The sequence below is a fragment of the Pituophis catenifer genome, unplaced genomic scaffold, assembly GCF_029215685.1.
Source record: "Pituophis catenifer annectens isolate HBS135680 unplaced genomic scaffold, rPitCat1.0.hap2 SCAF_9, whole genome shotgun sequence".
NCBI classification, from domain to species: domain Eukaryota; kingdom Metazoa; phylum Chordata; class Lepidosauria; order Squamata; family Colubridae; genus Pituophis; species Pituophis catenifer.
Window position 1 is genome coordinate 17,057,948 of NW_027256889.1, and position 27,429 is coordinate 17,085,376.

Genomic DNA, 27,429 nt, shown 5'->3' on the forward strand with positions numbered 1-27,429 from the left:
TAGATAAAGGTTAAAATAATGATACGGGTAGTCTCTGGGGTGAAATGCTCCCGGGGTAGCGATGGCAGCTGGTGGTTTGGAGAACCGGTAGCAAAAATCCCTGCGTGGGATTTGTCCAGCTGAGCTGCGCAATCATCAGAGGCTTTTTTTTAATTTTTAAAAGCATTTTTTCTACAACCTCTTTGGCCGAAAAAATGCTTTTAAAAGTAAAAAAAAAAAGCCTCTGATGATCGCGCGGTTCAGCTGGGATCATGAGGCTTTTAAAAGCATTTTTTCTACAACCTCTTCGGCCGAAGAGGTTATAGAAAAAATGTTTTTAAAAGGAAAAAAAGCCTCTGCCGATCAGGCAAGTCAACTGGGATCGTCAGAGGCTTTTAAAAAAAAAAAGAAAGCCTCTGCCGATCAGGCAAGTCAGCTAAGATCATCAGAGACTTTAAAAAAAAAAGCCTCTGCCAATCAGGCAAGTCAGCTGGGATCGTCAGGGGCTTTAAAAGCTTGTTTTTAACAACCTCTTCAGCCGAAAATGGTTTTAAAAGTAAAAAGAAAAAAAAGTTGGCCATGCCCACTGTCATATTACACCCCCCACACACACACCAAGCCACGCCCACAGAACCGATAGTAACAAATTTTACATTTCACCACTGGTTACGTCCAAGGAAAGAAATTACAGTGAAGGACCAACCCCAGAAGCCAGTAGGAAAGTAAATATCCCAAAATACATTTTGTGAGAATCCTGCTCTGCTTCCATTTGCTCAGGAGCATCAACACGGGGTTTTCATGTCTGCTGCAGGTAGAAAAATAATTATCCACAGAGGGTTTCTCAGAAAGGGATTCTGTGTGCTTGGATGGGGAACCTCCATCCTGCAGCAAAGGCTCATTGTCATAGAGCAGATGAGCACAGAACCAATAAAGGACTGGGGAAGAAGAGCCCAGAAATCTGGTAAGTACCTATTAAAGGAAGATAAAAGGAAGAGATTTACATCCATATCCACGTGCTCAAGACACTTCAAAATAATTCTATGAAACGTACCTTCATTCCAGCTACCAAATGTTTCGTAAAAAAATATAAAGCAGATGGACGCAAAGGCAAAATTTGCTAGCAGGTTTTCCCGTAATAAGATTTCTATTATATTTAACTATTTCTTGGTGTTGATCAATTATTCCAATTGCCTTGTCAATGTCAGCCAGTTTCTAATCCTACTCACAGTACTGTACCTAGAAATTGGGTGGATTTGAGTTATTCTCCAAGTCAGCTTCCCAATCTCCAATATTAGCCTAACTTCAGAAACTGAGGATAAGAATGACTGAAATATGCATATAAAATTATTTGAATGGCTTAAAAAAGTAACACAAACCATTCGGATTAGAATAGTTGAAAAAGATTATCGTCTAATGCAGGGATCCCCAAACTTGGCAGCTTTAAGACTTGTGGACATCCACTCCCAGAATTCTCAGCATAGCTGGCTGGAGAATTCTGGGAGTGGATGTCCACAAGTCTTAAAGCTGCCAAGTTTGAAGACCTCTGGTCTAATGGGATGAATTTTGGACTCCTCAACATATTCGACCATATGCCATCGAGAACATTATCCAGAATTATGTGATGAAGATGGCTAAGGAGTCTACAGGGGTTGCTTCCTTTTTAGAATCTGAACTGGACATGTCATTTCAGGGCTGTGACTTTTAGCCTAAAAAGATTGCCCATTTTTGATGTGTGCCAACACTAATTATTTAAACAATAATAAACATATAAAATAGAGTAAATACGTGTTCAGTTATTCCCAAAATAAATACAACATCTGTCCTACTGTTCCCATTTATTCGTACTCATTTATTATGTGTATACTTATACCTGTTTATACTTTTGTTTATATGTTATGTTCATACTTATACTTGTTTTCTCATACATGCTTGACAAACTAAATAAATAAATAAACATGCATGTGAAAGAAAGTAACTAAGAAGAAGCATACTGATGACATGGAGAAGCATACAGATAATGTGATGGCATTAGCAGAAAGATAAACTCCCAAACTAAATACAAAGATGATTTTATCCTAAACACAAGTGTGTAGAGTAATATCTGATGATTAAGAAGTAACCTATTGTTAAAACCAAAACAGACAAGTCCGATATTATCTATAATTTGCTTTAAAAATGTGATGTATCATTTAAATCAAGTCCCAGGAGAGCTACGATCCAACTTGTTGCTCTCAGATAACACTTTCCATATTGACTTAGAACTGCACATTGCAATGGATATGTTCTACAATACACCTTTGTATGTATGAACTAGAAGCTAGGTAGCACACTTACAGATGAATGCATTTACTATGGGAAAAGCTTTAGTGAAATAATCAGTTTCCTCAGATGCACAAACACAAATGTTTAAGCTACCACAGACTATTTAACATGCCTTGACTCTGTTGATTTATGTCAAAACTGATTAATATGGCTACTTCTAGGGACTTGAAGAGCCTTGGTGGTGCAGCGGACTAAAGTGCTGTTAAGTAGCATTTAGCTGCCAGCTGCCTGCAATTACTACGAGTTCAAATCTCACCAGGCTCAAGGTTGACTCAGCCTTCCATCCTTCCGAGGTAGGTAAAATGAGGACCCGGATTGTGGGGGCAATAAGCTGACTTTGTATATAAAAGAACACCGCTTGGGGGGGCCGAAAGCCCCACTAAGCAGGTATATACAAAAGTATGAAGGCTATTGCTTAACACTTTGTAAACCGCCCTGAGTCTCCGGAGAAGGGCGGCATATAAATCAAATCAATCAATCAATCAATCAATCAATCAATCAATCAATCAATCAATAAACTTGCCCCTCCATCATTCAAACACTGACCTGCATCATGCAAGCTTCACTGGTCCTGCCTGAATGCAAGCAGGAACTCTGGCTGCATACCGAAGATCGAAAGTGGTTGATGAACTGTCATGCAGTGAATCTTGTCATTTTCCTCCTTATCCTACATGTTCCCATCTAGGAGATGCTCTCAATGTCCTACATCTCAGGATACTACCAGAAATCTTCCTACTCTAGATATTTTTGTTTACACATATATACACAAAATCCTTAATTTGTGTATGAAATAATTATCTAATGTAATCTACAGCTAGTCAGGGCTATAGTTCCCTGATATTCTGCTAAAAACAAAAAAAAAGAGCCATAAAGCATCCAGTATCAACATCATGGTAGGAATAAATATATCTGCTCAGGAGTTATATCGTTGCCCATTACTTGATCAGTGTTCAATATTTAACAAGACTCACCTGGACGTGCATGAAAAAGGTCCCAAACACCAACAGAGCTGCTGCATGGACCACGTAGACTAATAAACCAGGAGAACCAAAACCTTCAGCTGGCTTGTGTGAGTCATGGCCTTGCGTGCCTGCGCTCTTCCTTCTCGCCAGACCAAGTGTTAGACAGTGCCAGGGGTTGGTAGCGACGTACCACCAGATCGCCCAAGAGCCCAACACAATAACAGGAGAAGCTAGCAGAAAGTTTGGGATCTGTTTGACTTCAAAGTATCGGAGGAAGCCAACATTCCAGTAGGTATCTTGTATATAGGTGTAGAGCACAGGAAAGTTCCAGGAGCACCATGGGGGCATCCCACCCTCCGAAGCTGCTACACGATAGCCCTTGGATTCAGCCAACTGCAACAGCGGCTTTGGAACGGTGCCTCCCAGGCCAATATCGGGATGGCAGAATTTAAGGTAGGCGTAGTACTGAAACATCGCAAAAGGAAGAGCCACCGAGGCAGACATCAGCCCCAAAGCAGCAGCCAGTTTTAGAAACGAGCCTTTCTTCCGCAACACGTTTTCACTCGCTCGAAACCTGAAAGCGAAGAGTTTTGTCTGGGAATAAATGAGAAACCCTGCATTGATTAGCCCATTGGAACGTACTCCAGTGGCTAACGAAAAGAGGAGGAGGCTAAGCCAACGGTGCCCTTTCTCTAGGCTCCACAAGGCAGCAAACACCAGGAAGGCAAACATGCTTTCTGAGTAAGCGGCTGCCATGAAGATATTAGCTGGAGTGAGGCAGAAGAGAATGGCCGACAGGAAAGCCCTCCTTCGGCACTGCAGGACTGCACAGCTGAGCTCGTACAGAGTCCAAGAGGCTAAAACAGAAAAAACAGCATTCAGGAGAGCCGCAGACAGGAGCAGGCAGCTCCGGAAACAGAGAAAGCCTTGGAAGGGCCAGAAGATGATGTTTGCGGCCGCTTTTAGGGCTAGGGGGAAAAGCGGGAAGAAGGCACAGTTGTGCTCGTATACATAGCCATGCTCAGCTATGAACAAGAAGTGCTCTGCATCCCAACGGGAGAGGCCTCCCAGGAGCCATTCCAGCAGCCGATCCAAGAACCCGGGGTCAGAGAGGCGCGGGGGAGAGAAGGCATCCGCGGCATGATCAGGAATCAGGAGATTGAAAAGGGCCTGGGTGGAAAAAACAAAACAAAACAGCAGAAAATGGCAACTAAGCAAAGAAAAAGCATGAAAAGAGCTCTCTTGTTCCACAATATTCTCATCGTTCCTATTACCCATCTCCTCCCACTTACGACTGTATGACTGTAACTTGTTGCTGGTATCCTTACGATTTATATTGATTGCTTCCTAATATGATTTGATTGCTTATTTGTTCCCTATGACTATCGTTAAGTGTTGTACCTTATGATTCTTGATGAATGTATCTTGTCATTTTATGTACACTGAGAACACCAAAGACAAATTCCTTGTATGTCCAATCACACTTGGCCAAAAAAGAATTCTATTCTATTCTATTCTATTCTATTCTATTCTATTCTATTCTATTCTATTCTATTCTATTCTATTCTATTCTATTCTATTCTATGTACACTGAGAGCACATATGCACCAAAGACAAATTCCTTGTGTGTCCAATCATACTTGGCCAATAAAGAATTGAATTCTATTCTATTCTATTCTATTCTGTTCTGTTCTGTTCTGTTCTGTCCTGTCCTGTCCTGTCCTGTCCTGTCCCTATCCCTATCCCTATTCTCTTTTCAAACCATGTAAGTTCAGAGATGTTCATAGCCATAAAAAAAGCAATAAACGGAGATGTATATTGCAGATAGTGGGAAAGTGTCATTTTACACTTCTTAGATCTCACTGCGTTCAGACCCTATTTGATTGAAGTAAGGAAGGCACCCAGTCAAACAGGTAGTCTTCAATTTACAACCATTTGTTTACCGACAGAACGAAGTTACAACAGTACTGAAAAAAGTGACCTATAACCGGTCCTCTCACAACCATCGCAGCATCCTACAATCATTCATTCAAAGTTCAGGCGCTTGGCAACTGACATGTACTTGTGACGGTTGCAGTCTTCCAGGATCATGTGATTGTCATCTGCAACAAATTTCCCAGCCAGTTTCTGACAAGTAAAGTCAATGGGGGAATAATAATAATAATAGTAATACTAATAATCTTCACTTAACGACCCCCCATAATCCCTTGCGGGTTGGAATCGGAACAACTGAATGGAGCTAGCAGAGTGTTTTAATGGCCAGATGCCTTTCCTGTTGCCAATGCGGAGTTTTGTTCAGCAGATATATTCTCAGTGTGCTCAGAGAGAGAAATATCTACCTCTACTTAGGATCGAACTCAGAGCCTCCTGATTGTGAGGCGATAGCTCCACTTCTAGGCCACCGCACCACTCAACAACTGTGGCAATAAAGGTTGTAAATTCAGCGATGAATCACTTAACAACCACCTTGCATTTAGCAATGGAAATGCTGGTCCCAATTGTGGTCATAAGTCAAAGACTACCTTTATTTGTACTGTATACGGAGAGACTGTTAAATCAGACTCTTATGAATATAAGGCTTATGAATAGACATGCTTGCTCATCATTTGGCCATTTTCAACTGAATGTGTTAATCTTCGCACTCCAGCATGCATGCATGCATGTATCGTAAGTAGTAAATTTCTATTTTTCACAGTGAGACGTTTATTGTGAAATCAATTGCTAGGTTTATGCATAATTAATCCCTTGAGTCATAGCCATTAAGCATCATCCAAATTAGATCTCCATATGCCTTATTCTCAGGTAAAGTGGACAAAGGGAAACGCTTCTTGCCTTCACTTGCACAAGTGAATTGTGGAGTTCAGTGCAAGATGATGCAAGGATGGCTGTTGGCTTCGGTGACTTTAAGGATGAATAGTGACTATCAAAAGGAGGAGCAGCAGGTGGGCAGATCTTTATAATTAAGCTTTTGTTAATATCCCACCTCAAAATTTCCACCACAACAACCATGTTGAGGCAGGTTGGGGTTGAGAGAGACAGAGAGTGGGGCCGAAATCATCAGGTCAGCTTCTGCAGCTGAATCTAGAATTGAATCTGGTCTCCTAATTCAACTCATTAACTACTACACTGTACAGGTAGTCCTCACTTAATGATCGGTTTCTTAGCGTCCATTCAAAATTATGACACACACACACACACAAAGATACTTGTGACAAGGTTCTGGAATTCTGACAGCGGAAACCCCTTACACCTGAAGTCACAGGACCAGCATTTTAGGCACTTGGCAACCAGTTCACTTTAACCGTCAATTCAGGGGTGAAATCCAAAATTTTTCCCTACTGGTTCGGTGGGCATGGCTTGATGGGCGTGGCAGGGGAAGGATATTGCCAAATCTCCATTCCCACCCCACTCCAGGGGAAGGATACTGCAAAATCTCCATTCCCTCCCCTCCTGGGGGAAGGATATTGCAAAAACTCCATTCCTACCCCACTCTGGGACCAGCCATAGGTGGTATTTGCCAGTTCTCCGAATTTCCGCTATTGGTTCTCCAGAACCTGTTAGAACCTGCTGGATTTCACCCCGGGTCAGTTGCAGTTGCAATTCCACTCACATAATTACAATTTACGATTTTTTTTTGCCATTGTCCAGCCTTTTCCAAAAAAAAAAAAAACCCCAAACCAATTATAGGAATGAATGGACTCTACAACTGCCACACAAAAAAAATCATAAAATCAGGTCAGTCTCATGAGTGCCTCGACTTATGACCATCATGACTTATGGGCTCCATTATGGTTGTAAATCGAGGACTCTCTATACTAGCTTTTAATAGGATAGCTCTTCCTGGATTGGCCAATGTGGAATTTTAGGAAACCCACTGACTGAATACTATAGTTATGGCCCCTCTTAATTTACAACATGTAGATTCTTTTCTCAATATTTTAAGCAGAGTCTAAAGCAGTGGTCTCCAACCCTTCAGGCTTTGCGGATTGGCGGGGGGTGGGGGAAAAGGGATTCGGGCCGCAGAATCAGTGAGTGAGGCATGTGTACGCGCAGCTCCATTTGTGTGAGTGATAAGCCAGCACACACGCAGCTCCGTTTACACGAGTGGTGGGCACTTGTGCTCACCAGCCACTTGCACAAGTGGAACTGCGCACGTTTGTTCGCCCGCCACTTCCGCAACCCGGTTCCGAACAGACCGCAGCCACGGCCCAGGGGTTGGGGACCCCGGATCTAAAGAACATCCTGATCTGTGGATGGACAGATAATATTACAATACTATTACTACTGATTATGCAGTTATAGATTTATAATTGATTATTTTATTAATTATTTGGGGACTTGCCTGAAGCAGAAGTGTAACAATTCTGCAAAATACTGCAAAGCAAACCACCTCTTGGCAACGTGTGTCTCTACAATTCCTTAGTGGCATCCTGGCCTTGAAGCCTGTTCATCGGATCATTGTAAACATCCATATAGGGAATTTCAGTAAGAAATGTTGAAAGCCTAAAACCAGAAAATACAATCAATGATACGAAGGCTATAATTAATTGCCACATTTACCAATTGGGCATTTGTGTCTGGCATTTCATTTTGGCTGTGTTGGAAAGTTCTTTCTGTGTGGCACGACTTCATTGTTGCAGACCTTGGGGCTGGCCCTCTTGGAGATTTGTGTTTGAGAATCCTGATCTAGAGTTACGGTTGGTATATTTTTTCAGAGAATTGTCTAAAAACTCATTTACAAAATATTAAGGAAAGACCTTTTTTGTACCTGAAATAGGTACAAGCAAGCATTTCTCAAAAACTGAGGATTAGATAACCTTTCCTTTAAAAGAAAAAGGGGAAAAAAACCTTATGCAAAGCTAAACCAGGCCAATATGCTCCTTATTTCTAGCCAGTTTATTGATTTTAAGAATAAACTGTCCCAATTATTAGGAGCTAAGTGAAAAAAAATCCCTTAAAATGGAAAGATTTAATGGTTTGAAATTCCCTGCATTTTAAACTGGCTGCCACCAGAGGGAAGCAAACGCTCACTCTGTTCATATTCCATACAGTATATCAGTGTTTTTCCATCTTGGCAACTTGAAGATGTTCCCAGAATTCCCCACCTAGTTGGGTGAGTCTAAGGAATTCTGGGAGTTGAAGTCCACACATATTCAAGCTGCCAAGGTTGAGAAACACTGTGATGTACTGTTGTGACAATCAAAGCGTAAATACTAAATGCTATAGCACAAAATTGCTGTCTACAAGAGAAGCTTCTCCGTTTATGCAATTTCTTACTCTTATACATTCTGTGACATTCTATTGATTGGTTTTGGGTATAGGATAAAAATTGCTCTGTTTTCCATTCTATTAGGTAATATATCCAAAACTGCCAGAATGTGGAATATTTTAAATTCATAACCACATGAATAAAGATCCTCACTTTAAACACACATAGAACGGAGATTGGTGATTTGGCTTGCCCAAAAACAACTTGGCAAATCTAATTGGATCAAAAACAGATCCACACAAGCAAATCTATTACTTTTCTGTTGTATACAGCTTCTTTCTGATTTAACCTACTATATATACACACATATACATGCCTTTATTATTTAAAGAAAATGATTTATATTATGAGAATAATGACTTACCTAGCTCATTTGAAACCAAGGCAGGAGCTTGCCAACAAACCTAAGCAAAACTTCTTAAAATGGTGCCCAATACTGTTCAGTATAAAGTCCATACACCTCATTTCCAACGTTCTGCATTCATATACAGAAATGTGAAAACACAAGATAATTTTATGTATGAAAACTAAACCTGAGGACAATATACCTATGTATCTATACATAGAAAGAAAGAATACCTTCAGAATTGACAGAGGAATAAACAGTCCCAGCCGCCAAATAATTACGTTGTTTGCATGGATTTTACTTTTAATATCTATTGTTATTTTACCCCTCATCATACATAATCTTTATCCATGAAAAGATGATTTCAGGTTTCTGTAAACAGAAAATTGTAATGCTAAGAAAATAATAGTAGTGAGCAAAATACTGTATTTAAAGGGCTGTGCACATCATAAAAAGCAAGACTTTGGGCTCATTATAATATGTAAACACAGCCTATAACAGTGTTTTTCAACCCCAACCACCTTAAAATTTAAAATTTGAGACTGGTCTATATATCCTCTGACATTCATTTCCCTCATCTACATATACAAATTTCGGTCATCCTTGTTCTGACCTAGGCTTCCTGAGTCACTAAAACACACAAGTAGTCCCAAAAATCTGTTTTATTTTAACAGCTGTGAATTCTGTTCATTCACAGATGAGTCCCAAATAGTTGTAAAGAGTCCTCTGGGATAGGGCTGATAATCACCCACCTTTATCTCCCTTGACACGCTGCCAAAGACCTAATTGGCAAAGCCACACGGGGTCCAGAATCAGAGCTTCAGATTTTAAACTGCACAGAATTAACAATGTTGCTTCCTACAAAGGCCCATGTGCCTTTGCTCCTCTTTTAAGTCTTATAGGAGGAGCCAATCATCTCCAAGCCCTACTCCCGAGTCGTCCCTTTTGTTTTAATTGTTCTTGCCTTCTGGCAGCTCTGCACATGCGCGCACTGGGAACAGGCTCCCACTCTTCTTCTGCCTTGCTGAGGTGAGACTCTGGAGGCTCCGGAGGCAGCACGTACCTCCCAGATGGCTCCATCTCTGCTTCCGACGCAGAGCCCTCGTCCAAGCCCTCCCCAGACTCCAGGACTGGCCCATGGTCCTCCCTAGCCTCCTCACTGTCCGACTCTGCTGCCAGCTCCACAGGCTACTGGCGGACCACAACAATCCTCAATTCTTCTTAGCTTTCTTACTGTGCCTCCCCCACCCCACCCCTGTAAATTGCTCTTTAAGTACTGCAACTACCTGTTCTGCAGTCCTTCCACAAAAGGCAATGCTCCAGCAAAGAACTTCAATTTCATATTAGCTTTTTTACCAGTAAGGATGAAGGGAATTCATTTAGGAAAGTTAACAAACAAACAAACTGCACCATCACGTTTTTTGTTTCTGGGATTCAACCTGAAAAACATGAAAATAAATTTGGTATTTTCAAAAGGAAACCATGATTGCTTGAAAACACATTTGAAAAGATTACATGGGATTAGACTGACTCTGACTCACTTGACATGCTAAGCAACTCAGATCATATTTTATGCTTGATTTCATATTATCTAAGCCTTTAAGTACAGACTATAATGCTGGATTTACACCAAGTACAGTATACAATATAGTAAAAGAGATAGTACAAAATAAATAATGCTATTTCTGATCTAACCCTTTTTCATTATCAAACCACTGTGGCATTTTTGTAATTTATTTAGGAAAATACTGGCATTAATAAGCATTCAACAACATGTTATAGAAACTGACATGAATCAACAAAAGCAAGCTAATTGTTTTTATGTAAAAAAAAAACTTCATTTTTTTAAAAAAGGAATATCTTATTCTGGATTGATATGCCAGCATAAACATTGTTTATTATTTATTCAATTTACAAGAGGCCTAAAATCATTGTAATGAATCTAGGCAACATGTAATAAAAGAAGAGTTTTTAAAAACAAAGGCAAATGAGAAAACAGTAACCATAATAACTAAGAAATCACCTTGGGGACCCTACAAAGATAAATACAATCAATCTATCTATCTATCAATCAATCAATCACAAAAGCTGAATCATAAAGCACTCTCTCCGAGCACTGCACTGCTTTACACTTTTAATAATTTATTCAGCAAAATAAAAATTGTTCAAAAGTGAAAAAAGCCATTATAATTACATAGGGAATATTATGTTAAAAGCCTCACAAAAAAGCTGAATAATTGCAGAAGCCACCCCAGAGTCTAAACTGCATCATACACAGCCATTTATTTATGCCAATCTTTGATTTTAAAATATGAAACATGAACAGAAGCAGAAATTCCTATTACTTTTTTTTTTTAATTTGATTTATATGCCGCCCTTCTCCGGAGACTCAGGGCGGCTTACAATGTGCTAAGCAATAGCCTTCATCCTTTTGTATATTTATACAAAGTCAGCTTATTGCCCCCCACAACTGGGTCCTCAATTTACCTACCTTAGAAAGGATGGAAGGCTTGAGCCTGGCGAGATTCGAACCTGCAGTAATTGCAGGCAGCTGGTCTTAATAACAGGGTGCTTTAGATCTTGGATCAGGTTTTAATCTTCCTTTCACACTTCAGTGCAGCAGCTTGCATACATGTAGGAAACTGTCATTACTGAATACATTGAATCAGCTGTGAAAAGTGCACAGTTCAATTCCAATTTTTAAAAAGGACAATTCTATAAACATTCACAGACAAGCACGTTAACTGCAGAGTTTCTTATTTCTAGCAAGCTTGTACTGTATTACAACTACAAGTTTAATTGGTCATTTTAGCAGATAAGACCAAAACAGATTTTCTACTGTAGGAACAAGTTACCATAAAAAATGCCACAACCGTTTGCATATACACGTTCCTGTTGTATTTAAGCATTCCTGGTTTTAAAAAATGTCAGCAGATCCTGAGAAAGCATATGATTTAAATGTACTGGATTGCAGATCTAAATTTCATTACAATCTTCCTAAAACTCATGCTCTCCACATATGCCAAGTTCTTCTCCCAGCATTTGACCAAGAAGGGCCACTAAAGATGCTAAGTTATAATTAATTCTTTGAGCAAGAATCCTAGTACATGATCTACAAGTTGCCATACTGGAAGAGGCTGTATTAAAGGGGTGTTAGGAAACAGGGGTGCAAGCCACTTTTCCTGAGACTTCGCACAATTAGATGAACCAAGGTTTTGATGTAAAACGGTTTTTATACTAAGTCAACTTGTCTACCTATCTTATCTTTTCCAACTAGCAATAAGGACCTAAGAAAGTGGTTTTCAGAATGCAAATTACATCCTCTTTCATTAAATTCATCCCTTTTTCCTCATGTATAGAAATTACTTAGCTCCACCTTTTCTCTAACTCAGAAATGCATGTGAATTATCTGTCATCTTTTCTTTTTTTAAAAAAAGGACAAACCAAAAAAATAAGGGGGGCGGAATCTGAAAAGGTTCATAAGGATATAAAACCTAATTGTTTATATTTATAAATTTGCTTTGCAAAGAAAAATTCAGTGTCAAACTTTACAAAAACACTCTCTATTAAAAATATCTATCAAACAATATTATGTAATTTACTTTAAAAAGGCCATTCAATTTCTGTATTTTTCACATTGAATGTGAAAGGCATTGCGTGGTATTATTTGTACGGTAAAAGTTCAATAACCCAACTAAAGGACCAAACTGAGTTTTTGGAAAATAAATAATCTAAAGGACAGCTTTCTGAAACAAAGGACTGTTCTTTAGAATAAAGGACATACGGTCACTGCATGTACCTCCCATGTATATCTATGAACCCAACAAGTCCCGTGTGCTAACTTAAAACAAGGTAGATTCATTGGTTTTCAAAATACACACAGAACTACTTCACCGTATTTTAGTTCAATGTGTACTGAAGCCTACCTAGCCCTTAGCCTGAATGTCAAAATGTCACACATAAACTCAGGAAAACAATTCACCAGGTTGAACTGTATCTCTGAGCAAGTACCTAAGAGTAGGTGGGCCATGAGGCTGTCCGGGTGACCTTCTCTGAGCCCAGGTAGATCAAGGAGTCGCCCCCCCCCTCCTATCAGCCTGACTAGATGGCTCAGTGGCTAAGAGCCTGTCGATCAGAAAGGTTGGTGGTTCGAATCCCTAGTACAGGTCTCCTGTGTGAGCAGGGGGTTGGACTAGATGACCTCCAAGGTCCCTTCCAACTCTGTTACTGTTAAAAAAAACCCAAAGGAGTGGGAAAGCAGGGGCAGTTTCTACTGGACCAGATGGCAGAGAAGGCCAAAGGGGCGTGAGGGAGGGAAAGACCTGGAAAGGGAGGGGCAGATGGGGGCTATAGCTACAGGTAAGAAGAAGGGAGCCTATAGGATAGACCTGTAGCCAATAGGAGGGGCCCATACGGGGCGGTGCTTCTGCGACCAGACCGTCCGGGGAAATGTTAAAAGAGTCGAACCCGTCCCCCCTCTCCCCCCCACTGCCCGTCCCTGCAGGGAGGTGGCGCCCCCGCCCCACGCTTGGACTTCAACCACACATCTCGCTCCCCTGCACACTCACAGGTCCCCATTCCTACTTCCGGATTTCCGGAAAAGCACGGGGCTCTCGGCGCCTGCGCAGTAACGGAAAGTAGCCGCCCTTCCGGCGTGAAAACGCAGAATCATCGATAATAGGAGAGAGAGGGGCAAGACGAGTTTCACCATAGAGTTTCTATAGTGGGGGAGATATATATATATATAAATATATAGTTGTACGACTTTATATATATTGTTCCACTTTAGTATATATATTTATATAAATAAATAAATATTTAGTATATACATATATACTATACCTGTTATATATAGAGAGATATATATAATATATATAGAGAGAGATATAGATATATAGATATATACCTTTTATATATATATAAAAGGTCAATATATAAATATATATAAAGTGTTCGACTTTAGTTAACTCAACTCATGGACCTTTTAAGTCGCCATAAAACTTTTTGAGGCTTTGGCTGATAAAAGTCGTTGAAGCCAGATTAGGCGTGAGTCTTCCCAATAAGGACACAAGAAAAGAGTCGGTCTAACCTGCAGTTGCCCTTAGGGTTCGTTTCCCAATACTTGCTTGCCCTGCGGGAAGTTTACGATGCGGCCCGCACTGAATGTATTTATTTGCGGGGTATGAAAGGACCACCACCACCGTTCAATAGGCTTGCATAGGGACGTGAAGCAAGAGACGCCATATTTGTTAAGGGAGTCAGGGCCGACCTTGCAAAGGGCCTTTTCTGCCGTAGGGAAAGAGTGAAATAAACGGTTATTGGCTGGACTAGGTTTCCTTCCGCGGATTTAAATACTGCAGGGGAATTGTGTGAAGCAGATACACGTGGGCTTTCTTCACCAGCGACTTCAATACAGAAGGGTTTCTTGTGTGTGTAAAAAAAAAAAAAAAAACCTACAATCACATCTGATGCCCAGCCCTTGTATGGACTGATAGCGCTGGAGCCTATGACTTTCAGAGGTTTATATTATAGTTCCCAGAATTCCTGAGCCATTTGCTAGGTAGTCCAAAAGAACTAAAGATGAGCAAACATTAAATCCTGCTTTAAGCTGCCGCAAGACAAGAGCACTGATACACTTTTTAAATTGTTAATTCTCAAAGGTGAAGCTAAGGAAAGTAGAAAGACCTCTTCCCACCCCTTAACAGAATAACAGAGTTGGAAGGAGGTTTTCATTTGACAAATGCTTGTCCAATCTCTTCCTAAAAACTTACTACAGTACAGCTGTATTTGACCTGCAATTCTCTATTCTTTGGAGCATTTTAAACTACAGTAGGCCTACAGTACTACCTTCTCAGTATTTGAAATATACTTTGTGTCTACAAATTTCATTCCCAGCTATTGTTTTGGTTGACTCCAACCCCGTCAGGAATACCAAGAGACCAATATACATATTATTCATAAAGATAAAATACTCTCCCCAAATCCTTTCAAACTAGACTTTTAAAAAAGCTGAATTGAGCTTTTTAAAGAGCCAGGTGGCGCAGTGGTTAGAGTGCAGCACTGCAGGCTACTTCAGCTGACTGCTAGCTGCAGTTCAGCAGTTCAAATCTCACTGGCTCAAAGTTGACTCAGCTTTCCATCCTTCCAAGGTCGGTAAAGTGAGGACCCAGATTGTTGGGGGCAATAGGCTGACTCTGTAAATTGCTTAGAGATGGCTGTAAAGCACTGTGGAGCAGTAAGCAGTATATAAGTCAACAATATTTCTATTGTTATTGCTATTGCTATTTCTCCCCTCCTTTCCTTGGTCCTGATGGTGCAGTGGTTAGAATGCAATGTTGCAGGCAAACTCTGCCCACAGCCTGGAGTTCGATCTTGACTGGCTCAAAGTTGGCTCAGCCTTCCATCCTTCTGAGGTCAGTAAAATGAGGACCCAGATTGTTGGGAGCAATATGCTGACTCGGTAAAATCTCTTAGAGAGGGCTGTAAAAGCACTATGAAGAGGTATAAAAATCTAAGTGCTATTGCTATTGAATTTACTTTCCTCTGAATGAGTGAAAACTGCTGAATGTGCTAATGTATAAAACATGGCATTCAGATTTGGGAAACAAATCCATGCTCGTTACAAAGTTTTACCTGCACAAAAATCTTTTTTGTAAAAAAACCCAGCTATGACATAGTTGATTCATACAGTACTAAGCCAGAATTTTTTTAACCATAGTTGAATGAGCATATTATCCACAAATGGTGAGTTTCTCCTATGCTAAATATGCAAACTAACCAACAATTTTGTGGCTTTGCATTTTCTCAATCTTAGCAACTTTAAGATGATAGAACTTCAACCCCCAGAATTCCGATAATTGTTCACTTCGAAGTTGCCAAGGTTGAGAAATACTAAATGAGCTTTCCCCACCCTGATGCCCTCCAAGGGCTTTTGATTTCAATTCTCATAATTTCCTGTTAGCATGACAGCAGCCAAACTGGCTAAGAAATTATAAGCACGAAGTTCAATGTACTGTATCTGGAAATCTTCAGGGTGAGGAGGACTGCTTTAAATACTGCTGACTATGGCAAACTGCTGTGATCAGCAACACAGCTATTCCTCCCCAAAATCTAGGTGAATTCACACAATTGACAAAGAAACTACTGGAGCACTTAATTTCTAGATTTCTGTAAGAATCTAAAAATAGAATCAAGCCAAGGCTCATCTTAGCCCAACATTTTGTTTCTCGCAGCAGTGTCAGAGATGAAATGCACATCACATCTGCCATTGTTCCCTTGTAACTGCTACTTGGAGGCATGCTGACTTCTGACCTCAAGCTGAAACTTCTCTGCTGTAAAGACCTACAAATTCTCAAAGCCACACTGAACTGTTGCAATCTGTTGATGAAATAAAATCTACCCTATTAGAGCAGTGTTACAAACATTCAAATGTCGAATCTTCAGGCAGAAGTGTACTTCATGAAAGAATAAGCTGCTGACCACAGAGGCATTGTATTTTAACTGCCAAGGAGAAGAAAAACTTGACTGACCTTAGGTCCTTACACAGCGATGGTAGCAAGGCGATGGAGGATTTATTCTTCTATTCATGCTACAGATTAACTTTCTTTTTTCTTTTTATTAAAAAGTTTTATCAAATACAACAATTTTTCTCCCCATCCCTCCTCCCATCCCTCCCTCCTCCCCCCACCCTCCATCACCCCTCCCACCTCTCCCTCCAACCCCCCTCCCCGCACCTCGGACTTTCCAGAGCAAATACATTTAACAAACATAAACTAAAATATGCTATTTTCTGTAAGTTCTTAATTCCCTCTTGCTCTTTAACTCCCCTTTCCACTAACAAAACATAATTCAAAAAGAAAGTTGGTTTCATTCATAAGCTATTTGAAGCTTTTTAGTCTGATATTTGTTTTGAATATAGTCAATCCGTCTTCTCCATTCCGATATATATCTTTCATTTGAATGATCCTTCAAATACGCTGAAATTTTAGCCATCTCTGCTAAATTCATATTAACTTACTTGAATAAGCCAGAGTCTCTTCACATTGCTTAATTGAAGGTAACATAAAAGCTACCTTTATGCTCCCAAACATAAAGCAGTGCATAGCTGTAATAGTTAATCAGTTATAATACATCCATGAACATTTCAAATTTGAAAGCAGTCTTCAGGCCCTTCAATGGGGAAGAGGCCTGATCTGCTTAAATCTTACTTGTGGGTGTCCAGAGCATCCTACTTGGCTCCTAGGTGGTGAAACAAGGTGATGACTAGCAGAGCCAGAGGGCAGAGTTAAACGAGGAATTAGCTTAGAGTCACCACACAGCCACAAGAGGATGTAGCTCAACCCATCTTGAATGCTGTTAAAACCTTATCTAGCTTACCCAGGTGCAAACTGTTAGTATGAGAAGATTCCTGTGCATAGGTTTTAGCAATAAATCCTTAATTTGGAACTTCTGCGTGCGGTTCTGGTTTTCCCACGCCTTTCCTAACCTACCCTTTCCATACGTTTTAGATTCTAACTTTTCCCAATCAACCAGCATGGTCACTGGTTGTGGACATTTTAGTTCCAATCCTACCTAATAGCCAGGATAGGAAATCTTGATTTGAGAAGGACTAAATCGGTTCTTCAAATGGTAGCTTCTTAAGCAGATGATCAAAACAGGGTTGCGTTCAGACATTACGGTAAATTGGCTGGACTTACTCCCACTTCAGTTAGCACGACTTTTAAGTCACAAATTTTCATCTTGATTTTATGTGAGACTTCCTTATAACTAGCACTGCTGTTCTCTAATTAATACTTATTTGCGATAACTTACTATCGAAGTACATTTGCACTCTATGTACTACTTTATTCTGCAACTGTTAATTACTTTATGCAAGTAGAATTATAAAAACAGAAGAGGTCTAAGAACACAGCCCATTTTTGACACAAAGCTGACTACTCACAGCTGTCTTGAGGGGGCTTTCTATGGGTAGGGAAACAGTGAAAGTTAATGCTGTTTGGTACACATGTGTAACATCAGTTGATTTATCAGTTGGGTGTATAAATCAGCCTTTAACTCTCCTTCCTTCTCAAATTGTTTGTCTCTAGGAGCTTGGTAGTCTTGCCAGGAAAATATTGATTTGGCTCTTTTTCAGCTCTCAATTAACAGAGGTCTGCTACTTTTGACTTTGCACAATTAAATTGTTACTTATCTGGCAAAAGGTTTACCATGCTCTTGTTAATTTTGCATTAAGGTACCTTCTTATTATTTCCTACTGAGCCAATATCAAAACTATTTCAAAAATAGCAAGGCACCCACCCCACCAAAAAACAGACCAGTGTTCCATGTTGAGTAGGCTAAATAAGTTGTCCTAATATTTTCTACACATCCCCCTTACCCTTTCAAGACAGTTGAAGATTGAGCTTTTAAATTGTGAACAAAGGACTAGCAACTACTAAGGATCAGGGTATTATATTCAAAGCAACTCTTCCCTGATTTTACAAACAAATCCTAGCCATTTATGTATTCAAATTTTAATTGTGCATTTATTTATGCTAAATAAATAATACATCTTTATACCTTTGAAAATGAGTATTGTTTTAAAAGTATTTTTCCTAGAGAAACATCTGGATTACATCTTGTTGATAATTAGGATGCCAAAAAATGGCTTATATGATCATTGAGAATGAAAACCCTCACAAACATCTTACCAAGATTTAATGTACATTTATTCTTAACACGTGGAACATATAGTATAAAGATTTCATACTGAATAAATGATATTCATTAAGCCAAAAAAGGAAAAAGGGAGGAATTTACATCAAGTTTTTAGCTACATCGTCTGAAATACAAATATGCAGAATTCATCACTGAAAAAATTTAATTGTGTTTCTTCATCAGGAACTTCAACTGAACCTAGAACTTTTTCACACCTCGATTAGAAAGGAAAAGAAACAAAACAAAACAAAAAAACCCCAGGAAAATAAAACTATAAGTTGATTGGCTGCTGAGACAGCAATGACTTTATACACAGACCTGTACAGCATCCTCCAGAGGCAAAAGAAAGGGGGTGAGGGTGGGGAAAAGAGAGAAAGAGAAAGAAAGAAAGAAAGAGTTCTGGCAAGAGATTAAATAATTGGTGTCTCGCTTTTGCAGGTCATCAACTTGTTTAACTCGTCATACTATAAAGGGGTGGCAGGGAGAAGGGGAACAAAACTGCAAGGAATCTGAGGGCATGTGCAATGTACAACATCATATATATATATACACACCTGGCAGCTGTCAGGCTGCAGCTAAAGGTTAAAACCAGTTCTAAGAGGTGATCTCAGGGTTATTCATACAATCAAGGAGGAAGAGAGAAAGAGGTCAGGGTGTTGTAGGTTCACACATGATACTTTGGGGGAAAAGCCTTTTTTTCTCCTCAACATTAACTAAAAACATTTTTAAAAACTACAGTTTGCTGCTGATCCAGCTTTTTTTTTTTCTTCAATGTGAGACATTATTACAGTATGTTTACAGTTTAAGGTGTACAGTACATGAAGTTCTACACTCTACTGCACAGGCCTCCCATTGGACAAGGTCTGTTAACAACTGGTAGCTTCTTGGTTCCTGCAAGATTGTGAATGTACAACGATAAACCACACAAAGAGTTCAGCAGTCACTTTTTGTCCTTCAGAGTTTACCATTAAAAACAGTTATGAAAGTAGTGCCTGTCGGTGCGTTAACAGGACAAAGTTTTTTTTCCCCAAACTCACTGTAAACAACAGCAACTTTGGTTAAAATAAAAAAAGTCTTTTTTTTTTTTTAATGTAGGCAGAACTTTTGTCTCCTTGAACAGGGGTTAGGATAGATCTGAAGGGCAGAGGTGAGGGCAGGGGGAATATCTTTTCCCCAAGGTAGAAGCAGGACAGCGCAGGGCAGACAGTGGATTCTGAGGTGGTTTTGCATAAATAAAGGGCAACAATCAGTTTCTAAGTCCTCCATTCACACACACACACACAGGGGGTATAGGCATCCCACGGCTGTCATGATTGGCCAATTAAAAACAGTACATCACAAATAACTTGTGAAACCAATGAGTTCATCAGAGGTGACACGGAGATGTCCAACAGCCGTGATTCGTATAACGTGAACTCCGAGTGGTTCTCGTCCACTTTGGCCAGGGCGAGCAGCGCCCGAGCTGCCCGACGCATCATGTCCACACTGGTCGGCTCAAAGGGAGGGTTCTGCATGTGCATCAAGCTGGCTTGGCTCTGCTGGAACTGAGTAGCTGCCAGGCTATCCTCCAAAAAGCCCAACAAATTGCCAATGCTGCCCTTCTGCACGGCAATGGCTCTAGCTGCCAAGCTGTCACCCTGTGCCAAATTGGCCAGTAGTACCACAGCCATCTCCCGACATACGGGATTCTTTCGGTCACTAAGAAAGCGCACCATGGTGCTGTAGAGTTTCTCCAAGCGACTAAAAGGTGGCGTTGCAAGGATCAAATCCACATTGTTGTCCTGGATGCTGAGTTTGCTGAGGGTTTCCAAAACCAGTCTCTGAGGGGAGAGGACAGCATTAGGCCCAAGGGTTGGAAAAGGGTCTTGGGCTTCTGCTGAAGGACACACTGCCCAATGAAGAAGTCCATCCAGTACAGGCAAACAGATGCTCTCTGGATAGGGAGAAAGGTCCAACTGGCCAGAGATGTTGGCCAGCGTGACCAAAGTGTTTTCACGCAGCATCTCCAGGCAGTCCCACCACCACTCCACTTTGTTGCAGCTCACTCCTTGGTCCTGCTCCTCTTCCTTCTCGTACGTCAGGGGTGCCTGTTTACGTTCTGGGTGCTTATGGTGCAAGAGAATCAGTTTCCCTAGGATCAACAGCAGACCAGGATGTTTTGACATCTCAAAGTCATTGCCTGGCACAAACGACAAACTCCTGATGATGTTAGATACACAGACGCAGCGTTTAGACAGCGAGTCCTGCCAGTCCAGAAGCGTGCAGAGGGGCGTTTCGTCTTTACTATGAGGTTCGTCCTCCAAGATTTTAATATTCCTGTGGCTCTGAGCTGGACTAATGCCAAATGGAAATTTGCTGCTTTCCTTTGTTACCTCCACAGTTTTGACTTCCTCTTCTTCTGCCAAGGAGCCTGGTCGGGCTGAAAGCATGTCATCCATAGTAGCTGTTATCCTTTTCTCGGGAGGACCATCAGGTGCAGGGGACTCTCCCTCCCGGGTGACAGGGTTGCCCTCAGCTGCAGAGCGTTTTCTCAGAACAGAGTTGCAGGAAGCTCGTTTGTGAGTCAGCAATAACTCCAATTTGCTTTCAAAGTGGGTCTGGATGTGTTCAGTGGTGTCTCCCCCACCAATCCGCCAGTGCAACAGTCCACTCTCAAACTCCTGTACCCGACCAAGCTTATCTGAATAATCTACCACAAATGGATCGTTCTTCTGCACTATCTTGACTGGAAGTTTATCAAATTTACTGACTAGCTTCTCCTCGTTGCTTTCTAGAGGCGCCGAGACTTTATTTGCAAAGGCAGCCTCTTCCTCCCCTTCCTCCTCCTCTTCCTCCATCTCGCAGTTAGAATTCTGTGGCTCTTCTTTCTCCACTCCTTCAGGAGAATTTGAAGATTGGCAACACTTTTCAGGATCCAACAGAGTCCTTTGCCCTGGATCACCCACTTCATATTCCTTCAGGATTCCAAAGATTTCAATGAGGCAACGTCGGAAATATTCCACCAATAGTTCCAACAATCCTGGCAGCTGGAAAATAAATAGACATCCGAGCAGGTTAAGAGTAGCACAATATACACAAATAAGTACAGAAATTTCAGACTGTTAGATGGCACCTAAAGAGCCCCCCCCTTTTTTTATTCAAATAGCGTTATTACTACCATTTGAAAATATAAATTCCATTTTCCAGATGACTTTTCAATGCTTCTCTAATTTTCATATACCTCTCTCACACAAATGCATCCATTTTGTGGTGTTCACAGCTCACTCAAAATAATCCCATAGTGGGCCTTAATCCTGCCCCAGGTCAGAAAATTCTGTCCTTGCACATTCTGGTGACTGACTTTGTGACTGGCAACTCCCCCACCCAAGACTAGAAATTATAACCCCAAAGGAATATCCCATGCCACAAGTCTTGCCCACTGTTGTTCTAAAGAAACTTCACAGTCAGATGAATCCTCTTACACAGGGTTGCCGATAGTGCGAGTTGAGAACAATGAGTTAAATGCATCAAGAAATCGAGGTAATTTCACACACTCAAGCATGAAAAAACACAAAAGCCAGATCTTCTGAGCGATGGCTCAGAAAATAAATCAGGTAGTGTTCAATCTGCTTCAGCTTACTTCTTTGGAGGTAAAATAAATCTTACATTTATTTATCACATTTTTAAACTGTCCATCTCCCTCATAGAACGATTGTCACAGACCAGAATATATTGCTGGAATATGTTGCTCCCTGATGATAATCTAAGAACCAGCACCTAAAGTGAGGGATTATGTTTTGACGTATCTAAACATTTCTCCTTACAGTAGCAGAGCAGATAAACCTGTTAGTAGCACTCCGTAGAATTCAATCTAGTTCTTATGAATGAACCAGGGCAAACTTCACTGGTGACTCTACAGTAAACTTTGCCTCATTTTTGTTATTCATTCAGTAGTGAATCAAATATCACAACAAATATTAAAAGACTTAGAATCAGGTGTTGTTGTTGTTTTTAGAAAATGGCAGATAAATAATTTCCAAGGAGTTTGCTGGATCAATTGTGCTGAACCTATCATGGTGCAAACTTGTACAGTTCGTTTTGTGAGACGCATTTCAGAAAGTGAAAGCAATGTAATAAATAGATAGGAATTCTAAGGTACTTCAAAAGTTCCTTTGTTCTGCAGACAGGACAGCTGATTGTATATTACCTGATGTCTTTATATTCTCAATGAGTTCTGAACCAAGTAGTTTTGTTTTCAGAAGGCTTTGGGCTGCACTATAACCAGTATTTATAATGATGCCCAGAAAACTTTGAACTCTCCTGACCCATATCAAAGCCAATTTGCTCAGGTTACTTTAATTTGCAGAATTTCTTTCTTTCTAGTTATTAAAAAGCAGCCAGAATGAAAAACTGTTATCACAGCTTTCTTCCAAGTAGTGTCATTCAGAAGTAATGGATTGCAGTTCCTACATTTTCAAGCCAGCAAGACACTTAACAATATGAGCTAGGAATTCTGGAATTGCAAAAAAAAATAAATCAGTAGGTAAACAGAATTGATTTGGGGGTGAATGGATAACTGAAATTTCTTACTTGTTTCAACCTGCGAAGGCTAGAAATTTCATTTTAAACCGCTCTCAAAATGCTAAATTTCATCCTGGCTGGATCTATGCTATGCTTGTGCATGATATATATCTTAGATTTGTAGCATGCTCTATAAATTCTGCTAATTCTGGTTTATTCAACATACATTTAAGTAACCTGTGTGTGCTTGAATATAGACAGGCAGGAGAGCTCCTTCCCAGGGGGCAGAGAGATAAAGGAGTTTGGAATGACTGGTAGGCAGAAAAAGGGCAAGCTTGAACCCTTCCTAATAATCTATTTATCTATAGCTATTGCAGATAATTGTTTCAGTATGGCAAGATACTATTGTAAGCGAGCATCAATAAAGGAAGTATCTCCATACATTGTCCTTGGGTTCTTGACACCATGACTTTGTATGAAGCCAGTCAATGTTCAGAATGCACACTATCTTCCTCCCCCCACCCCCATGTAAGAGGCAGACTCCTGTATCAACTTTCCCATACCTTCTAATCTATTTTTTGACTTTTAAAGCCCTTTTATCAGAAGTTGTCAACCCACCTGGCTGAGGTTGAAGGTCATTATGCTGTTGTCATCATAGAGTAGGATGTTTATGGTATCTAAGGCCCACGTACTTTCAGCCAGTAACCCAGACTTTAGAGACATCATCACTCTCCATGCTTCAGGAGTTCCTGCAGTGTCCAAAACCGAATTTGATACTTATCAGTACCCGAAATAAAATGAAACTATACCAAACCCTGCTTTCCAACTTCTACAAGCAGCTAAAAGAATCTCACTTAATTGGCTAGACCAATCACACCTGTACGGATAGTCCTCATTTAGCAACCACAATTGGGGGGGCAGCAGCTCGGTAACGAAACAAAGTGGTCACTAAAACTAAGTGAAACAGCAATGGTGCTCTGGCTTTTCAGTTTTCCTTTGCTTTATAGACTTGCGATGGTTGTAAATGTGAAGACTGATCATAAAGTTACTTTTTCATCGCCATCGTAACCGTGAACAGTCATTAAACGAGGACTACCGGTACTCACAAGGAATCTTTGTGAACTAATCCCAACATCCACCGAGACCTACTGGGATTCCCACAGCATGAATCTAGGCACGGCAGCCATGAACAACAGTTGTTCAATAGCCTATCAGGCTTTGCTAATCCTTCCTTTGATAGAAGAGTCAGCATCACTACTTGTAACCAGGAACCACCTCTCGTAAGGATAAGCGACTCAATTACCGATATCTTTCATGGTCAGGCGCCGCCTCTGCTTCAGCACTGGTTGTGTAGCTTCCACTGAGCCAGGTGGGAAAGTGATGTCGCGTCGTATCATGGGAGGTTGGACAGCTGCTGGTGTTACGTGTGAGGCTGGAACAGGAGGCCCTGCCTTCTGCATCTTCATTCCCGAATGCAGGAATGGAGATTTACTTGGAGAGGTGCGGTTTTCTACCGGCCTGGGAAGAGGTGCTGGACTAGATACCTGAGGAATGTGATTCTGCATGCTGGGTTGGGCCTGGTAGTTAGGCTGGGGCGGCCTTGTCATTGGGGGCACGGGGGCGGAAGGACCATAAGGAGGCTGGCGGTTGCCATGAGAAGGCCACGGTCCCTCGTGGTTAACTCTCTGATCTGGATGTAGCATTTCTTCGGTTCGATTCACTCCATGATAGGCAGACCCCTGGGGCGCAGAGCCAGTGCTCTGCCGATTTGGATAGCTGTAACCCATATCGTTACGCCCTTGCCACATGGTGCCCTGTTGTGGGCCTTCCGGAGTGGACTGTATTGGGCCACCTATCATCTGAGGAGGCATGCTTTGCTGCGTACTGGAACCAGGGGGAGCAGAGACCCTCTCTCTGCCAAACTGGAATGGGAACTGGTTCTGAGGCCCAGCAGCAGGCCGGCGATCTGCAGCAGAGTATGTATTCCCAGCATACTGGTTATACATTTCCTGCTGAGGGGAAGGTTGAGCTGTTTGGGGCTGGCTTGTCTGTTGTGTTTGTGCTGGAGGGAGCTGTTGCTGGGCTTGTCCTTGGCCTGTGCTATATGGTACGTTGTATATCTCTCCTTCATGTCTTTTGGCTGGTGGACCATAGTTGCCATCCATTGTTCTCTTGTAGTTCTGAGGGGGAAAAAATGAGAATCAGCTATTCACAAGCAGCTCTCAGTCCTACAGTACTCATCATAGCATCCGTAAGACAGTCTATGAATACTCTCATTCCTCCTAGAAGAGCATTCTAGTGAATCATATGATTGTGTCAAGTGATGATACTTGAAGACCTCAACCTAGATTCTCTCTTTGGGCCAAAATGAACTATTCCTCGCAAAGGGGCACCTGGTTGTGAAATCCTCTATGAAGAATAAGAGGAGGTGTATGGGCTGAAGTGCTGGGCGTGACAAGTACTAGATTCAAAGGAGACCATCCTAAGCATAAAACCTCATTCTGTATCTTCCACACACACTGAAGTCTTTTGGGCTGAAGAGCTGACAAAATCCTTTAAATATAAATATATAGAAAAGCTGAATTCAAGGTAGCACCAAAGTATTTTTGAGATTTATGTGGCTTCCTTTGCATATTGGGATAGTTATAAAATCTCGAACACAGTCTGAGAACTGGTTGCAAATTCTATGATTAAATTATGCTGCTTGTTTTCAAAACCTTTCCCACCAGGATACAAGCATACTTGATCCGCTCGGACACTTTGACAGCCTTGTCCTTATCCATGCAGCTCCAGACAAGACAAACAACTTATGGCAAAAACAAAATGTGTGTGGAATTATGGCAGAAACAAGAAAAAAGAAATATCTCCATGGCAAACAGGAAAAAAATCCTTTCAAACAGGAGCTCTGGTAGGAACTTTTCAGTCTTCATAAAAAAGCATTCCCATGGGAAAGCCTTCTGAGTAACTAAATCCTGGTTTAGTGGGACAGGCCAAGTTTGATGATCATAAATATCCCTGCATCCAAATGACATATTTTAGATCACTGATTGCAAATCGGTACAAATGTCCGTTATGTATACTGCTAGCATGCAAAGAATTACTATAATGAGTCAAAGGTTCTTTGTTGAAGAATGCTATTGTTTTGTTTCCTGTCCATAGCATGAAACATGAAAGCTTCAATTAAGTCCTACAAATATTCCTCCTGGTCTTGACCTGAGGAAGCCTGGTCTTTGTGACACTGAGCAACAGTCTCTTTCGCAAACGATATTGCCTTCCACTTTACGATTCCTCATCAGAACACAACTATCAAGGCTCTCTTTTCAAACAAGCTTTGAAATTGCTGGGAGCTCACCTGCTGCTGTGGCTGATATAAGGTGGACTGTTGGCTAGGAAAGGGACTGCCAGAGGATGTACCTTGAGTAGGGAAATGATTGCTAAAGGAATCATGCCTATACAGGAAAAAAAAACATTTTTAAAATCTCCAGATATAACAAATACCGTGTTTCCCCCAAAAGGCTATTGCTTAACGCATTGTAAGCCGCCCTGAGTCTCCGGAGAAGGGCGGCATATAAATCAAATTTAAAAAAAAAAAAAAAAAAAGACCCTCACTTATATTTTTTTGAACCCCGAAATAAGCGCTTGGCCTTATTTTCAGGGAGGTCTTATTATTTTGGGGCACGTGGAGCAAGACCCGGCTCCTCTTGCCGTCTTTCCTGATTTCCAGCTCTGTCTCCCTAACCAGAGGAAATGGTGGGGACCGGCTGTGCATGCATTTAAATATTTTCAGGGAGAGCTTATTTGGGGGTGGGGGGGAAAGTACATGTGCTCAAAAGCATGATTGGGCTTATTACCAGGGGATGTCTTATTTTTGGGGAAACAGGATAGTATGAAATCCACCTATGGAGAACGGATGTTAGAACTTACCGTTGCTGTGGTTGTTGAGAATAGCGGCTTGGAGAATACATTCCTGAATCCGGAGTGGAAGGCAAGATGTTGGGCTGGGGTGTTCCAGTTCCCAAGCTGGCTTCAGGTCCCATACCTGCTTCGGTTCTATAGCAAGACAACATCTACACTTACAAGAAATAATTTTAGCCTTCCTTTATGGAAGTTAAAGCCTCAAGGAGAGCACTGCTACTAGAAATAAAATCTTATAGGCTACACAACTCTTGTTTACACCCAGGTTTTGCAACTTTAGGGATAATTTAACAAGTCACTTGGATGTTTTTTTTTTTTTTTTAAATTTGATTTATATGCCGCCCTTCTCCGGAGACTCAGGGCGGCTTACAATGCTTTAAGCAATAGCCTTCATTCTTTTGTATATTTTATACAAAGTCAGCTTATTGCCCCCACAAACT

At 41.0% G+C, this 27,429-nt stretch overlaps 2 protein-coding genes across 3 annotated transcripts in view; both read right to left on the reverse strand.

Moving 5' to 3' along the window:
- Positions 1-465: 465 nt before the first annotated feature.
- On the reverse strand, positions 466-11,541 carry PIGV (phosphatidylinositol glycan anchor biosynthesis class V). 2 transcript variants are annotated; one of them, XM_070949645.1, is made up of 6 exons: positions 11,370-11,541; positions 10,165-10,317; positions 8,897-9,007; positions 7,606-7,766; positions 3,273-4,433; positions 466-948 (listed from the first exon to the last, which is right to left on the reverse strand). In XM_070949645.1, the coding sequence occupies exons 4-6, from the start codon at positions 7,690-7,692 to the stop codon at positions 646-648; spliced, it is 1,551 nt and encodes a 516-aa protein (XP_070805746.1). In that variant the 5' UTR covers positions 7,693-7,766; positions 8,897-9,007; positions 10,165-10,317; positions 11,370-11,541; the 3' UTR covers positions 466-645. The 2 variants fall into 2 exon arrangements, with proteins under 2 accessions (XP_070805746.1, XP_070805745.1); XM_070949644.1 differs by lacking the exons at positions 7,606-7,766; positions 8,897-9,007; positions 10,165-10,317; positions 11,370-11,541 and having other exon boundaries at positions 3,273-4,541.
- Positions 11,542-18,563: 7,022 nt separating this feature from the next.
- ARID1A (AT-rich interaction domain 1A) overlaps positions 18,564-27,429 on the reverse strand; it is a 92,143-nt gene continuing 83,277 nt past the window's right edge. The window contains exons 16-20 of the mRNA XM_070949897.1: positions 26,999-27,124; positions 26,427-26,523; positions 24,378-25,254; positions 23,693-23,823; positions 18,564-21,600 (exon numbers count right to left, since the gene is read on the reverse strand). Of these exons, the coding sequence (XP_070805998.1) occupies positions 19,882-21,600; positions 23,693-23,823; positions 24,378-25,254; positions 26,427-26,523; positions 26,999-27,124 (2,950 nt within the window). The 3' untranslated portion in view covers positions 18,564-19,881. The remainder of the gene's footprint in view (positions 21,601-23,692; positions 23,824-24,377; positions 25,255-26,426; positions 26,524-26,998; positions 27,125-27,429) is intronic.